This window comes from Trichosurus vulpecula, chromosome 6 (genome assembly GCF_011100635.1).
Source record: "Trichosurus vulpecula isolate mTriVul1 chromosome 6, mTriVul1.pri, whole genome shotgun sequence".
In the NCBI taxonomy this organism is placed as follows: domain Eukaryota; kingdom Metazoa; phylum Chordata; class Mammalia; order Diprotodontia; family Phalangeridae; genus Trichosurus; species Trichosurus vulpecula.
In genome coordinates this window covers 69,553,477-69,571,347 of record NC_050578.1, presented here as the reverse complement: position 1 = coordinate 69,571,347, position 17,871 = coordinate 69,553,477, and the positions used below count along the sequence as shown (strand labels likewise).

At 37.6% G+C, this 17,871-nt stretch overlaps 1 protein-coding gene across 2 annotated transcripts in view; it reads left to right on the top strand.

Annotated features, from left to right (window-relative positions):
• Positions 1–17,871, top strand: part of AFF1 (AF4/FMR2 family member 1) — a 135,798-nt gene that overhangs the window by 46,424 nt on the left and 71,503 nt on the right. For both annotated transcript variants that reach the window (XM_036762792.1, XM_036762791.1), the window contains exons 2-3: positions 168–288; positions 1,062–1,985. In XM_036762792.1, coding sequence (XP_036618687.1) covers positions 168–288; positions 1,062–1,985 — 1,045 coding nt within the window. The remainder of the gene's footprint in view (positions 1–167; positions 289–1,061; positions 1,986–17,871) is intronic.

Below are 17,871 nucleotides of genomic sequence, written 5' to 3'. Positions count from 1 at the left end.
TTGGGACAGCGTTTCATCCAGTGATTCTTCTGCTTGGTTTGGTCTCCAAAAGTAATCGAGCTTTAAAAGGAGAGTGTTAGATTTTGTATCTGTGTCTCTACTCTGCTTTTAAACACTTAGGCACTGATGTAATTTCCCTTCTGTGTTCCTTTGTGGCACCTGAGCAGCCTGTATAATGAAGATAGAAACTTACTTCGAATTAGAGAGAAGGAGAGACGCAACCAGGAGGTTCACCAAGAGAAAAAGTCCTTCCCTGTGAACGCACCTCTCTTTGGAGAACCCTACAAGGTACTTACCACGTACAAGAGTATACGTGCTTGTAAAGCCATGTGCTGAAAAGAATTTGGTGCAAGTCGGTTTGCACAGTGGTTGTAATTGTTGAATTAGAAAAAGAAAATCTAAATTGTAATGACACATAGATTAAGTTTAAAGAATTAAGAAAAACATCTGTACCACATGGCTAAGGTTACAGAAGTCGTGGAACTGGGAATGGTCATTCCCTGATAGCTTTGTCCTGGAAGATTGTGTAATTTCCCTTTATTTTTTAATTCTTTCCCTTTAATTTTTACTTCCCCACTCGGAGCCATCTCCTCGTAAGAAACAACTAATAAGAAAGAGAGGGGTAAAAAAGATATTTCAGCAAAATTAACCAACAGATCAACCAAGTCTGATAGCATATGCTGTGTGTAGGGTCTCCCAGCTCTGCAAAGAAGTAAGGGAAGTATTTGTCTCTTCAGAGCCAAGCTTGGTCCTTGTAATTACACAGGATGCAGGGCTTTTTGGTTGATCTCTTTGTATTGTGTTTGTTTACTTTCTTCTGCTTACTTCACTTAGTAACTCCATGCATCTCTAAATTCCTTAAACCTGTTATTTCTAATAGCAATACATTTTCACTACGTTCATGTACCACAGTCATTTTAGCCATGTCCCAGTCAACATCTAGCTTCTTTTTATTCCGGTTCTTATGCTATCACAAAAAAAGTGTTGTTATGGATCATTAGTGATATTTCTGGGTCAAGGAGATTTTAATTGTGACACTTTTCTATTTAATTTTTTTTCAGACTAGCAAAGGAGATGAGTTGTCCAGTAGGATTCAGAATACATTGGGTAATTATGAAGAAGTCAAGGAACTGATCAGTACCAAAAACCCGAATCTCTTTGGTATCCCTGAAGAAAGTAGCATCCCTTTAACCCCGCAAGGAAAATCTAGATGTTTATTCTATCCTGAGAAGACTAATAATATCTCACAGTTATCATTTTTCAATAGTGTCCATCACCAAGTTATTAATACTCCTGCCTCTGGGTCTTCCATTTACATCCCTTCTCATTGTCCAAAAGCAACTCAGTCAAGAATGGAACCAGCCTTGAGCTTACATATCAAAAATGATGGTATGTCTGGCATTCAGCACCAAGGAAAGTACTACAATGGTCAGGAACGGCTTCATAGGAGTCAGAACAAGAAAGATGAGCACCAGCCTGAAGGAACCCCTTGCATTGAGCTTTCAGACTCGGCCCTAGAGATGAAAGGTTCTCTCATGTCATCTGCACTGTCTTCCTCAGTTGTACCATTGGCATCTCGACATTCCAACCAACCAGCTGGGTCCAGGATGCTGGGAAGCAGCAAGGGTAGTAGTAAGGGCTGTGCCCAAGCTAAATCTCCCATGCACCTAGCACTAGAGTCTAAAGAGGAAGAGACACTGCCACATAGTTTGGCTCTAGTCACTAGCTTAGGGTTACCAACTTCCCAGCCTCCTCCTCAAACGTTCCCCCCTCCTTCCCTGCCCTCAAAAACCACAGCCATGCAGCAGAAGCCTACAGCATATGTTCGGCCCATGGATGGTCAAGATCAGGCACCAAGTCAGTCACCTGAGCTGAAACCACTGCCTGAGGATTACCATGGACATTCCTATGAGAAAATACCAGATTTTAAAGGGACTGCCAAAGCCAAACTCTCTAAGTTGAAAATGCCTCCAGAGTCCACGGAGGTAAGTGGAATTCCCTGAGTCCCTTGTGCTTTGTGGACAGAGGGGACTGTTGAAAGCATGGTGCAATAGGGTTGTATCTGGCATGCTATCATGGTGGTTGTTGTGAAGTAGGGAACTCAGGCTTGAGATGAATCACTGATAATAGAAGAGAATTTTGCAGATTGGTTTTGAGCTTAGAAGCCTGATTTGAGGGATGAAGGAAGGTGGTATATGAGGTCTGGGACATAAAAAAGGAACAACAGCAGGACAAAAGCCTTTAGAGAGTTTATCAATAGTTGGCTTCTGAAATTGGGAATAAATGTAACCTCAAAAAAAAATTCGGTATCATGGTATTATCTTGTTCTTTAATTTTTCAGATAGGGAAACTGAGGCCCAGAGAGGTTAAAAGGTTAAGTTCAACTTCACACAGCTATTATTAAATGACTAAAGAGGATTTTGAGTCCAGCATACTATCTAGTGTTTTATGTTGCCCCTTTTCTGTTACCATTTCTATTAAGTCTTATCTAGCAGAAAAGATCTGTTGATTGGGAGTTGGTCTCATTTGGAAATTAGTCATAAATATAAGGCACAGTTTGATTCAGATGTGTGTCAAAAGGCAACACAGAACTAAAGAAAATTGTTCCTTTTGAGAATGTCATGAAAGAATTATTTTTGAGGGAAGAGAGTAAGTTATTTTATTCTACTGCTTTAATGTTTCTTTTAATTTCCACCTCATGTTGCACTTTGCAGAATTGGAGGGTATTATTTTTTTGCTTATTAGAAATCTCTCACCAATTTTACTCTCTCCTTCTTAAATGACATCTGCCCTTTCCTTCTATTTCTCTACTGACCATAATCTGTTTCTGCAGTGTGCTCCAGTAACTCGTGTGTGTGTGTGTTTGTGTGTGTGTTATTGTGTTCATGTGATCCCCCGTCCTTTGTATGATTCACATGGCCCTGAGGTTTATGTGATGCCCCTACCACCCACTCTTTCCTCTTTGTTTTGTCTTCATCTTTTGTGAGGGAGTAAGTCCCTTCTGTTTCCTCTTCCTTTCTTGCATACTATATTCCATTTTTTCCTCCTTTTTCTTTGTTTTCTTAGTACCATTAAAACAAAAGAAAAAAACACTCCCCAATCCTCCTCTGTCTTGTTCAGCTACATCTGCAACCTCTGCAGACATTAGGACACTTAAGGTCTGCTCCATTCTCATCCCTCCATTTGAATGTTAGCACTTTCTCAACTTGTGGTCTGTTTTATATGTGCAGGTTTTTCTAGGGCTCTTTGGACCTCTTGTATTTACAGTAAGTCAGTCAGTAAGGATTTATTAAGGCCTTTGGTGTGGTAGGAACTAAGCTGAGTCGTGGAGTTTCCAAAGAAAGGTAGAAGTCTCTTTTCCCAAGGTGCTCATGGTCTAATGGGGGAGAGAACATGCAAACAACTATATACAAACAAGCTACATACAGAATAAATTGGAAATAAAATCAGCTGAGAGAGTGCATTGGAATGAGAAGGGCTCCTTGTAGATTAGGATTTTAATTGGGGTTTGAAGGTAGCCAGGGAAGCCAAGGGATAGACATAAGAAGAGAGAGCATTCCAGGCATGGAGAACAGCCAGAGGAAATACCTGGAGTCAGGAGATGAAATGGCTTGTTTGAAGAAATGGAAAGAGGCTAGTTTTGTTGGATCAAAGAGGAAGTGGGAGTGGTTAGATATATCTCCTCAGCTCTGCTCCCTCCCCTACTCTTAAATGATGTTGGCCAGGGCATGAGTTCAGTGGCTAAGACTCAGCTCTGCAGTTTTCAGGAACTCCAAGGGTTTAGCTCTTCCTGGTAGCTTGATTTAATATTTTGACCTTGACTCTCCTTCTCCTTGGCTAGTCCTGAATGTGGAGTTAGATCTGTCCCAGGCCCTGATTGAACAACCCACCAAGCAGATGTTATTGATGGCACTGGTATTAGGATTCCTGCAAGATCCCAGGTGCTAGGGAAAACAAAAAAAAAAAAAGGATATCTGGTTAATTTGATAGAGACATTGGCATTTACTGTGCTAGTTGTGGATAAGAGCAGTGATTTGGCTGAGGTAGTTAACAAATATTTAGTTGACAGTCTTCCCTAAAGCAGTCATTCCTGCGCGCGCGCGCGCACACACACACACACACACTCACACACTCTCTCTCTCTCAACTAATTAATTTTTTATGGTGAGGGGGTCTGCATGTGCATGTGTACATTTTAAAAAGTTAAAGTGATGTCAGAATTTAATATTTGGACTGACGTAAAGAAATTAAAGTAGTAGAAAAAAACAAGGAATATTCTCTATTCCCCCCCTCCCCCAACCCTAAGGTCCCTTCCTGAAAAGTTAAACTTGAATGTTATAGGAATGATTTGTTATTTGAGAAAAGAGTAGGAGCGATAGGGATAAAAGCTGAGTTATGGTGACATGTCTAAAAAGAAGTTGGAAGGAACATTATTTTCCTTTTATATGCTAACTTCATATAAACCAAGTCAGAAAGAAAAACCTCTTTCCTATATTTACGAATGTGTATATAGTTGGGTTTTGTAACCCTCCCCTCTTATTTCTTTTCTTCCACTATGAGAGAGCAGTTTATTTTTTAAAATCTTGAACATAGCTTTGTTTTCCTCAGATTAAAATTTCTTGAAGTCTGAAGATAGGTGCAGGGGTGGGGAACATGTGGCTTTCTAGGTCCTCAACTGCAGCCCTTTGATTGAATCCAAACTTCTAAGAACAAATGATTTGTGCATTGATTCGATTGATAACGTTTCTGGTATCCTTAAACCATCTGCACTTGAGGACCTAGAGGGCCACATGTGGCCTCAAGGGTGCAGCTTCCCCACTCCTGGGTTACAGTCTGTTCTCCAAGCCCGTAATTATTTAATGGCATAAATTATTTTACCTGCTAAACTTCATGTAATAGTTTTTTATCATTAGGTACATTTTTTACTTAGTCCATGCATTTAGAATTCTGCAAATAAAGTGACTAAAGTTTCCACAGAGACTCCATAACTGGGTTTATTTCCCAAAGAAGCCATCAGTATGAAAAAAGGTCCCATATACTCTGAAATATTTGTAGCAGCACTTTCTGTAATAGTTAAGAAAAAGTAGATGCCCATCAAGTAGGGAATGGCTAAACAAACTGTGTATAATGGAATATTACTGAGCTGTAAGCAATGTGTGTGATGATTCCGAGAAGCATGGAAAGACCTCTGTGAACTGATCATAGTGAAGTAGGCAGACCCAGGAAAGCAGTGTATCCAGTAACTACAACAATGTAAATGGAAAGAATACCAACACACCAACTAATTCAAAGTAAATGTGACAAAATTATAAAGATCAAATAGGACTCAAGGAGATTTAAGAAGTCACCCCAACTTACCCCTGTGTGGAGGTGGAAAGGCCACAGGTGTTACACATTGTTCATGTTTTCACACTTTCTCAACTTATTGATCCATTGTGCTGACTTTTTTTTTCTCTTTAAAAAATACTATTTATCATATGAGATGGCTCTTAGGGAGTGGGAGGTGGGAGCGAAGATACCATGGGGTATCTGGTGATGTAAGAAACAGAAAAAAACACCACTAAAAATTAAAAAAAATAAACGAAAGGAAGATTGCCTAAAGGTAAGTTGGTCAAGCAGGAAGATATCACTTCTTTAACACTTGAAGGACCAAGTGCGTCAGTTGACATGAAAATATGATTTTACTTTGAAATAAAAAATTTCACCCACTATCACTGTTTCCTTTCCCTTATAGATTAAAAAAAGTGCATTGATTCAGTAGATGCAGTTTGATTCTTTGTGGTACTCTTAAATTCCCATCCTTCTACCATTAGCAAGTGATTCTCAGCTCTCAAAGGATTGAAGTCCCAGCAAAAAGAAAAAAAACAAACTTTCCTTCTGGGACAGGTCGGGATAACTATCCAGTTCAAATTTTTCCATCAGGTTTCAATTTAAATATGCTATCATGAAATAAAAACTGAAGACAAACATCAACTTAACGGTTACTTAAGGGTCACTCAGATTAAGCTGGTTTTAGCAACTGTACATTATCTTCCAGAAGAGAGTATATATACAATTTGTGGGAAAAGGGGTGAGAGAGAAAGTGACTGTACCCTGTGCTCAGCAAAAAGCATAGTACAGTTTAAAAACTTGAATAGTTTAGCTAGTTTCCACAACTGTGACTACTTAATACTACAGCAAAAACTGTTTATTTGAGGGCAGAGATATTTGCTTTTCTCATTTTAAACCAAGAAGTGCCAGATATAGAACTTTTAAAATTTTGTGTGGTTGTTCAGTTGTATCTGACTCTTTGTGACCCTGTTTGAGGTTTTCTTGGCAAAGATACTGGAGAGGTTTGCCATTTCCTTCTCCAGCTCATTTTATAGATAAGGAACTGAGGCAGACAGGGTTGAGTGACTTGCCCAGGATAACACAGCTAGTAAGTGCCTGAGGCCAGATTGAAACTCAGGAAGATGAGTTTTCCTGACTCCAGGCTTGGTGCTCTATTCACTGTAGGGCCACTTAGCCACGTGTTTAAAATCTTGTACCATGTATAAAATCAGTGTACATCTGGAGGATGCAAAGAACAAATGAGAGACTGTTTTTTTTTTTAAGCTTAAAATCTAATTAGGGATAGGCCACATACAAAATACCCAAGAAGAGATTAAGACAAATAGTAAGGAGATTAGGGATGGTGTCCTGGAGAAGACTGTTAGCTGACTTGGATTTTAGTGCACAGAATATTTCCACCAGGTGGATATTGAGAAGGAAAAAAATATTTCATTGCATAGGAGAGCATGAGCAAAGACATGGAGATGGTAGAAAATGGCAAGAAATAGAGAAAGGAAATAGCTTGGTCTGGATGGAACAGATCCCAAAACAGAGAAGAGGCTCAAGTAAAGCGTGAAAGGTGGCTAGGAGACAAAAGGCTGGAGAGGAAATGGTGATTGTTGTTGGGCGGGGTTAAGATGCACTCTGTACTTTCTCTAAGATACTCCAAGTCCAAGGAAAACTACTATTTAGGTATTGAATTTTGAGATACCTATGGGACGCCAGCTTGAAATATCCATCTTTCCTCACTTCTCCCCCCACCTACAGCTTCCTATTATCTGTTGTGTTCCCCCATCAGAATATAAGCTCCTTGACAGCAGAGACTGGTGTTTTTTCAGCTTCTGTTCATGTTCCTGAAGCTTAGCTCAGGGCTTGGCACATATTAAATGCTTAATAAATACTTGTAGTTTCTGTTGTTTTGTACTTTGTGGTTTTTTCTCCAGCTTAAGCACAGTGCTGGTCACATAACTAGTGCTTAATAATTACCAACTGATTATTTGATATATTCCTTTTAAAAAAATTTTTTTTTGTTGGGGGGAAGGCAGGGCAATTGGGGTTAAGTGACTTGAGATCACACAGCTAGTAAGTGTGTCAAGTGTCTGAGGCGAGATTTGAACTCAAGTCCTCCTAACTCCAGGGCTGGTGCTCTACTCGCTGCACCGCCTAGCTGCCCCTATTTGATGTATTCTAATGGGGAGATAGCACACAGATGTACAAAGTGCACCAAAAGTCTTACTGTGTTTAAGACTTTAATAGCTTCTATCCTGTCTGTAATGACAAAATATGTAGAAGATAAGGGCGGCAGATGAGAGGACCAGTAAAGCCCTCTGTACAATGTAGTTCTGGAGCTGAGTTCTGAAGCACGCCGAGGATTCTAAGATGTAGCATTGAGGAAGGAGGGCACTTTCCAGACAGGGGAGCCAGATAACCAGTGGAAAGTGTGTTTTGTGTGAGGAACAGCAAGATGACCATTCTGAACTGGATATGTTCTAGCACGTGAAACTCCACACATCAAAAACAGAATAGGGATGGGATAGGGTGTGGATGGTGTAGAGGAACTAGCACTGAACTTGGGGTCAGAAGATATGTATTGAAGTCTGATTCTACCACTTAAGTAGCTGTATGATGCTGGGCTAACCCCTCAGTCTATTGCTTCCTTTACAGAATGGATATGATAATACTTAAGGTATATATTTCATAAGGTTGTTGTTGAGGCAATAAAGAGTTTAAACCGACTATGTGCCAGGCCCTGTACTAAATGCTGGAGATAGGAAGAAAACCAAAAAATAGTTCCTGTCCTCAAGGACAGGAATTACAATTTAATGGGGGAAGACAAAATACAAAAGGAAGCAAAAAGTCAGGCCAGGGTGGTAAAGAAGGTGGAACCTGTGGAGAAGTCCAGAGTCAGGTGAGAAATTAAGATATAGCTGACCCAGGCTCCTTTCTTAAGAGGAGACTCTGTGAGGAGAGGTCTTGGGCCCCATGGTCCAAGGTACTGGATGAAGGGTAAGTCTTTTCAGGATAAAAGAGACACGGGCATGTTTGTAGGCAGTAGGAAATGAACCAGTAGAGGGAGAGAGATTGAAAATAAGTGAAAGAGTGGGGATGACAAAGAGGGCCGTCTGTTGGAGGGAATAGAATAGAATGGGATTGCATGAACAAGTATAGAGATTAGGCATGATGAGGAATAAGACCATTTCATCATGTGAAGGACGAAAGAGTGGGAAAAGGCACCTCAGTGATAGGTGATGAGGAAGGGGGAGTTCAAGGTGAATGGGCATCAATTTTTTTCTGCAAAATTCTCTCCTGAAAGAGTGGGGAGGAGGAGGAGACATGGGAGGTTTGAGAAGGTATGTAAAGGTTTGGAAGAGCCACTGTGGGGAGGGGAAGTTGGTAAGGGAGGTATAGTAGGATTGCCTAGCAGCAGTGAGGACCCAGTTGAGGTTATGTAACAGATTTACAGTGGACCCAGTCAAAATGGTTGTGTGATTTTCTCAATCTTCATTAAGTAGCATGAGGGTAGGTATGAAGGTTAATAATGGTGGGAGTGAACCAAGATCTAGGATTGTCTGGTCATAATTGGAAGTATTTGGTAATATAATAATTGGTAATGGAAGTGTGGGGGTAGAGATTCAAGAGAGAAGTACAATATAGAATTAAATTGGTTCACCCAAGGGGTCAAGATGGGGAGAAGAAGAGAGAGTGACTCGTGCTAGGAAAGAATTGAGGGGTCTAGGGTATTAGAGATGTGGATAAGGAGTTATGCAAGGGAAGTGGAGGAAGAGGTGAAAAACCAATAGATTATTGTCAGATGAGGGGATTTGAGAATTTTTGAACATGGAGGGTGAACATTTGTGGGTAATGGCAGAATCAAAAGAGTATGACCTTTTTTATATGGCTACAGTGGAGTGGAGAAATGGCTCATGGGAAGCGAGTATGTTAAAGAAATGAGTGGTTAGGGTATTTGAAGGGGAATCAATATGTGAGTTCCCTAGTATGAAGGCATGGGGAGGAGAGAAAAATTGTAAGCCAGGTACTGAACTAATTGAGGAAGGATGGAAGAGTGATTTGGGGATCTGTAGGTGACAGCTACCAGCTCTGTTCCTCTTTCCAATTTCAAAACTCTATGTATTGAACCACCTAGCCACCATATTTGCCAATTTGAAATAATTGGCAATGGAATGGAATTGCAAGAGTTTTGTTATTTTGTATTTCTCATTATTAGTGATTGGAAGCATTTTTCATATGGTTGTCAATAACTTGAATTTCTTCTTTTGAGAACTATTTGTTCTTATCCTTTTGTTCATTTAAGTATTGGGAAGTAGATTGTATTCTGTTATAGCTGAGTCAGTACCCTATATATCTTGGATAGCAGACTTTTATTGGAGAAACTTGCTGTAAAGTTCTTTCTTCTCTGTTAACAGTTTCCCTTCAGATTTTCATTGACTTGATTTTTGTTTGTGCAGGAGCTTTCTGATTTTATGTAATCAAAAATCATTAATTTAATCACTTGTCCTCTTCTATTTGTTTCATCAAAAGTATTTCCCCATCTTTAGTTGTTAAAGACATCTTTCTTGCTTCTCGAATTTATTTATAATGTGACTTTTTTATACCTATGACATGTATCCATTTAGAGTTTATCATGCTGTATATGGTGAGTGATGCTAAAATAGACCTAATTTCTCCTAGACTGCTTTCTACTTTTCCCAGCAGTTTTTTTTTCAAAATAGTTGTGTCCTTAGTAGCTTGTGCCTTTGGCTTTATCAAACATACAGCAATTCTCAATTACTTCTGAATCACTTTTACTTAATCTGTTCCCATGATCAACTTTTCTGGGTTTTTGGCTGGTACCAAATACTTCCGATCATTGCTACTTGATAGTGTATTTTGGGATCTTGTAAAAAGCACCCTTCTTTCCCAGTGTGTCTCATTATTTCTCTTGAGAATCTTGAGGGCCCCCTCCTTTTTTAACATCAATTTTTAAAATAAATTTTTCTAGTTATATTGAAAATTCTTTTAAAATTTTATTGTTATGACACTGAATATGTAAATTAGTTTCACAGAATCCAAATTTAGCCTGGAGGATGCTAAGGTCAATGCTGTCATTTTACAGATGAGAAAAGTGACTATAAGACATTCCTCTACACTGCTGATTTATGTATTATTGTAATTTTTATTACATTATCATGGCCTAACCACAAGCAATTAATTCCTTCCCATTTAAGCCTTGTTTTTATTTGTGTAAAAAGTTTTCTTTTTCATTTGTCCTCTGGGTTTTACAGATAATTTCAAAGGATTTCTTTGATATTGAATCTGAGAATGTTATTTAGGGGGTTAATGGGTTTTTACAAAACTGTTCTTCATATAACTCTTGCCCTATAGCTCCTTACAGGTGGCCTTCCTCAATTCTGGAATATGAATATACTCATAACAGACTTAATACTTTATGAGTGAATTGTATTACTTTCCTTTAATTCATCTGTAGCAATCATACATATCCATGCACATTTCCTTATAAAGAAAGGCTTTTCATCCCAATGAAAATAATGTTTTTTAATACAATTCATAATGTTATTAAAATTGGAGTTTAATTTCCAACAGTGTAAGTATAAACACATAAAAACAGAAACAACTTGTTATTTGAGATTTAATAGGAGCTCCCTAGTGGTGGTTTGAATAATTTTTTTGTTTGGTTTGGTTTCCTGTTGCTTTACTACGGGAGTCTGAAATTCTGTTACAATCTTAACATGTATATAGCAGGGGTCATTCACTGATGGCCATTTGGGGCAGTAGACCTCCCTTCCAAAAGTCCACACATTTTGTATGTTGTTAAACTTTACCCACATGGTGCTTGTACAAATCAAAACTGCCTAAGGGACAGATGTTGCCAATTTCACATGTACAGAGGGAAGGCAAATATTGCTAAGCAACCATGTACTTGAGAGAGCATTTTTAGGAGCAGAGCCAGGGGAGATAGTCATGCCTGGGAGCACTTTCTGCTTCTCATGGCTCAGTGCAAGAGAAGAGATGAAAAGATCTTTCCTATCAGGGCTTCCACTCCAGCAGCAAGCACAAAAGACACTCACCCACTGACACTGATTAGGGCTGACAAGGGAATGTATGAAAACAGGGAATCTCTATTGCCATGTAGGAGGGCACTAAGACATGTTCAGAGAGGTAAGTGCGCCACATCGTATGGCTGTGCTATGTGATCAGTGTTGAGCTGTGGCCTCAGGAGCAAGTTGATATTTAGTTTAGGGTAGTTAACAGAGAGCATAAAATAAGGTAGAATGGGAAAAATGCCTAAAAATAACAAATGCTTCTAACCCTTCTCCCTTTCCTGCCCTTCGACTTTTCTCTTTCTCCATTTGTCTTTTCTGTTTGGAGATAGCATGTGAAGAAGAGATTTAGAATCATTTCTGAACCAGGCACAGAACAAAAGAGCTTCTAAACATGTAAGAATTAATGCCAAAGTATCACCTGCTCCTCCCATCTTCCCTCCCTTGCATAAATTTGATAGGTAATTGACAGGTGGTGTGGCTATTCCTTTTTTGGGCTGCCATTAGAGACTTAAAAAAAAGTCTTAAGAGCCTCACCTCTTGAGATTTTCAAGGATGTTATTTTTATTGGGGATGAGGAGTGGCTGTAGATATAATTGTTTTTAAAATATATTTAGGAAATTGATTTTGCTTTTGATCAACATTTTTAAAGAACATTTAAAAACATGAACTTTAATAATATTTAGCAAATATTGATTAGTAAAGAAAAATATAAGTTGAAGAGATTTCTTCATTCTTAAAACTGTGATTGCCCAGTCCTGATCAGGACAGGAAAAGTTAAGATCAGGCCCTTATCAGTGTGTGCAGATTTTTCCTGGTCTTTGTTTTTCTCTGGCACTTAACTTCAAAGGAGGTTGTGTGTGGAGATTGAAATTGAAGTCTCTTTTTCTAGAGGTCTTTAAAAATAGCAAATTTCAACCCTCTAGAAGATTTCCATGTGGTCCTAATTGAAAATTGTATTCATGATTGCTCAAAATATCCTCTAGCCTTGTAATTTTAGGGTTCCTAGTACTAAGTTGTACAGTATGATTTATGATTCTTTGATGTATAATTTATTTTGATAACATTAATTAGCCATTTTTAGGGGTCTGAATTTTTAGTTTTATGATTACTGGATGTGTTTAGGGATGAGTATGGTTTCTTAAAAATTTCTATACTAGATTCTCCCTTGCTCAAAAAGCAATGAGAAATTATCCGAATTTCTTCCTAAAGCAATCAATAAAATCAGTCAACAAAAAGGCATTTATTAAGAATTTACTATATGCCAGGCACTATGCTAGATTCTGGGGATACATGGAATGGAAAGAAATGTTTAAAAAAAATGTAACTGTAGATGTTTCTGGTTGGTTTGAGACATACACAAGGTACAGTGTTTTAAAGTTATTGTACCATACTTGACTTTGTAATGTGAATTTACTTTATTCATTTTTTGACTTTAGGTAAGAAGTTGAGAAGCTGACTGAATTTAGGAAACGATTGTTTCCTCAGGAGAATGTTTAAGGGAATTAAGGCCTATGTGGTTGCTATAATGTCAAGGCTAGTTGAGCTCTGGGAAAATCAGGTGGAACCAAGCTTTTTAGTAAGAAAAATAACTATTTGTTGGATATCGAGAAACCTTTTAATATTTTGTCTAATTAAGATAGTAAAGCATGGTATTTGCTTAGGTCAGGTGAATTTTTACCTGAAGCCACCTGATGCTAATGCCCATTTTGTCATGAAAATTCCACACTGCTTCCTTTTTGCTGGGAATCTGGCAGTATTTCCATTAAAGAGTTGAACTTTGTAGGGTTAAAATTTTTTTTTCCATCCATGCCTTGTTAGATGCTTCAAACTAGCACTGTAGCAGTCTCTGAAAGGGTTTTCCCATGGGTCACATCCAGGTATATGAAACAGGCAGGAGGGACACAGGTGCATTTGTGTGACATACGATTTGAATTTCCTTTGGGGGGCAGGATAGGAGATTGGTTTGATTTAACATTTTTTGCTCTGTACTTCTAAAGTGGGGATAACACCCACTCCTGTCTCTTAAAAGTAACAAAACGTATGTCAGACAACACTTAGAACTTTTCAGAGGAAAGATATGCAATGAAGCATCGTAATCAAGTTATATTAACAGCAACTTAACAAAACCTTTTTCTAGATTGTAAATTTGTAAATAAACCCTGTTGTTTAGGAAAAACTGGTAAATGATTTTGCATGTTTGTTAAGTGATTTCATTAAGTCCATGTTCAGTGCCTGGCACGTAGTAGGCCCTTAATAAATTTGATGAACTCCAGCCTTGGGGCAGGTTGTTTATAAAACCAACTTAGCGAACATCCTAATTCTCATCTACATAAAGACCAGTTTTTCCTTTTGAGAGTAACATGCTGGTCTCATAAAGACATTGTGAAAAATATCCCAATAATTTCATTATTTATGGAAACGAGGGGATAGATGTTACTACCGAGGGTACAAGTATATACTTCTGGAGTATATATTGCCTCTGTACTTTGCTATAATAAGTGACTGTTATCCCTGCTAACTAAAGCTACTCAACATTTGCCCTTTCAGAGAATATGTTTTTTAGGACTTCTATCTGGATGTCTTTTTTAACTTGGGCAAAATGTGGAGTTAGATGTATTAAAAGACAATGGACCGGGTGGAGCCATATTTATTTCTCATCTATCATCTGTGTTTGTTATAGTATCAGTAAGCCCTAGGGCATTTACTGAGCTGCCAGATCATTTCCTCAGGGTATTACATACTTCTAGCCTACCACTTTAGGGTTTGTGGTGTTTTTTTTTTTTTTCAATCAATGCTAGGAGACAACATTAAAGGAGCAGACTGCTCTGGGATTACCTTTGGAATAAGGTCACGACAAAATCTTTCTATCTTTTCAGACAAAGCACAGATTAAATGGTTTACTGTGTACTTATGACTTTAGCTTCCTGCTCCAGAAAATGGTTGATGACTTCTGTCTGGGGCCTGTTTTGTTCTTAGTTTATATTAGCTTTAGAAAAATGTCCTGGGCGTCGCAGGAAGATAGAATTAGAGAGAGCGTCTTTTGGACTCTGCACTTGGCAGTTAAATTGGACAGATAACACATATACACAAGGGAGAAATAGCAATACATTTAATATAGCTCTCTCAAATCCTGTTGGGCTTGAACACCAAATGCCCATGTGACTTCGGCAAGAGGACTCACAGCTAGTCCTTTTTAGTTCTGTTGTTTGTGTAGGTTTTGGGCTTGGGGGAAAATAAGATCAAACTGCAATATAAAACTCCTCCCTATAATGGTATTTTCTTTCAAATCTAGGTTGTTGTGAAATTCTCTTTACAGAGTTACTAACTTACTCTGTAAGAAGAAAAAGTAAACTTCCCTCTATGGAATTATACAACATTTTTCTTTGGCCATAGACTAGGGGATAGGGCTGGGGTAGTAGGGAAAAGCAAAGAGGAAGTTGGGTGGGTTGAAGAAATCTGTTGGGTGTGTGTGTGTGTGTATACGTATTTATATTTGGAACTAAATCGTTGCCCGAGCTTGTTTTTACAGTCTGGATAGGGAGAGCGCCATTTCCTTATTGAGCCTACTAAGTCATTCATTTCTGTGACACTCAGTAGGACCTCATCTGACCTTTCCTCAAAGATGGATGTTCAGAATATTGGGAATTTTTACCTCAATTATTCACGGTCAAAATTTGCAAGACTAGTTAGTAAATTAATACATGACATGTTCTTAGCAAGCACTGATAAGTTTATCTGAATTTTTTGTTCAGTTGTAGTATTTTTAGAGAGGAAAAAAAATCAGCACAACTGATCAGTACCCTGAAAAAAATCTGAAAACATGTGCAATGTATAACACCTGTGGACTCCACCCTCCACTAAGGGTGTTCTTTCCATTTACATCGTAGTTTATTTTATTGTAGTGTATGTTGTTTTCTTAGATCTACATCTATATCAATTCATATCAGTTGTTCCATGCTTTTCTGTACTCATCACACCCATCATTTCTTACAGCACAATAATATTCCATTATATTAGTGTACTCCCGTTTCTTTAGCCATTCTCCAAGTTATGGACGTTTACTTGGTTCCCAATTCTTAACTATCACAGAAAGTGCTGCTATAGATATTTTGGAGAGTATGGGAACTTTTTTCTTATCAATGGCTTCCTTGGGGCATAAGCCCAGTAATAGAGTCTGGTTCAAAGGATATGGACATTTTAGTCACTTTATTTGCATAAATCCAAATTGCTTTTCAAAATGACTCTACCACTTTACAATTCCACCAACAATGTATTAGTGTGACTGTCCTACAATCCCTTCAACATTGACTATTGCCATTTTTTGTCATTTTAATCACTTTATTTGCATAAATCCAAATTGCTTTTCAAAATGACTATACCTCTTTACAGTTCCACCAACAATGTATTAGTGTGACTGTCCTACAATCCCTTCAACATTGACTATTGCCATTTTTTGTCATTTTAATCACTTTGCAGGAAGTGAGGTGAAACCTCAAGGTTATTTTGATTTGCATTTTTCTTATTATTTAGAGCATTCTTTCCTGTTGTTGTGAATATGTTGCAGTTCCTTTGAGAAATATTTGTTTATATCTTTTGATCATTTATCTATTGGCAAATTGCAATTAGTTTTTATATATTAACTGTTTATCTTGGATATAAAAGACATTTGATACAAAGATTACTTATCAGAGAAATTCGATAAATAGATTTTTCTCCCCATTTGATCACTTCCCTTCTGTCTATCCTAGGTGCATTAATTTTGTCTGTGCAGAAGCTTTTCAGTTTCAAGTAATCAGAGTTATTTATTTCATCTTTTATGATTGCCTCTATTTTTTGCTTGAAGAATGTATTTCCTACCCATAGCCATAAGAGGTATATGATCTTCCTGTCTAATATTTTTTTTTTGTAGTATGTTGTTTACTATTAAGGTTGTATATCCATTTAGAATGTATTGTGGAATGTAGTGTTAAGATGTTGATCTACGTACTTTCTGCCAGACTGGTTTTCAGTTTTCCCAGCAGTGTTTATTAAACATATGGAGTTTTTTCCTAGGTAATTTATGTTTTCTACTTTTATCGAAAACTAGGTTATTGAGTTCTCTTGCTTCTCATTGTCCCTTGTGTAGACTGTTCTATTGCCCTCTCTTTTTTTTAATTAATACCAGGTGGCTTTGATGACTGTGACTTAATAATATATTGGTATTCCCTCTTCATTCTTACTTCTTTTCCTCATTTCCCTTGACATTCCCAATCTTTTGTTTTCCAGATGAATTTTCTTATCATTTTATCAAGCTATATAAAGCTAGGTAAATATGGTAGAACATCAAAAGTGCAAATTAAATTTTTTTTTAACATATTGGCACAGTCTAGCCATGAATACTGAATGCTATTTTAATTTCTTTTTTTTCTTTAAGGAGTTCTTTGTAACTGAATATATACTAGTCTTTTGATTGCTTTGCTAGGCTGATCTCTAGATATTTTATGCAATTTCCTTATTATTACTTCTTTTTTAAAAAAAATTGTAACAGAAATGCTGTTGATTTTTGAGATTTTATTTTGTAGCCTGCAACTTTGCTGAACATACTAGTCTCTATTTGTATCTTTGCTGATAACCCAGGATTTTACAATTAAACCATCATATCCTAAGCAAATACGGATAGTTTTATCTCTTCTTTACCTATTTTTATCCCATTAATATCTCTCTCTTTTCTTATTGTTGTTGCTAGCACTTCTGGAACTATATTAAATAATAGTGGGGAGAACATCCTTGCTTCAGTCCTGTATTTACTGGAAAAGGTTCTAGTGTGTTCATATTGCACATGATGCTTGCTTTTGGATTTAGGTAGATGGTTTTTATGATGTTAAAAAAAGTCCCTCTCTGCCTAAACTTTGTAGAGTTTTGAGCATAAAGGAGATGATCATGTGGTTTTGGATGTTTTGGTTTTTAATACGATTAATTATGTCGATGCTTTTCCTAACATTAAACCATCCTTTCATCCCTGATATAAATCCCACTTGGACATAATGGATGAATTTTTGGGGTAAATTGTGGTAGTCTTTTTGATAGAATTGTGTTTAAAATTTTTTCAGTCAGTGTTCATTGGCCTATATGTAGTTTTAAATTTTTTAAAATTTTTTTGGAGGGCAGAAGGCAGGGCAATTGGGGTTAAGTGACTTGCCCAAGGTCACACAGCTAGTAAGTGTGTCAAGTGTCTGAGGCCGCATTTGAACTCAGGTCTTCCTGACTCCAGAGCAGATGCTCTGCTTACTGTGCCACCTAGCTGCCCCTATATGTAGTATTCCTCTGCGTTTTAGCTTTTCCTGGTTTAGGCATTAGGACTATAGGATTCTGGTAGGAGGCTTTCTTTTTCAGTTTTGAGAATAATTTTCCTGTGAATCCAAAAGGAGCAGGAGTTTTTTTTCTTTTACAGTTACATCGATTTCCTTTTCTGAGATTGAGATCTTTAAGATCTCTGTGGTAGTTGTGAAAATATTCCTTTT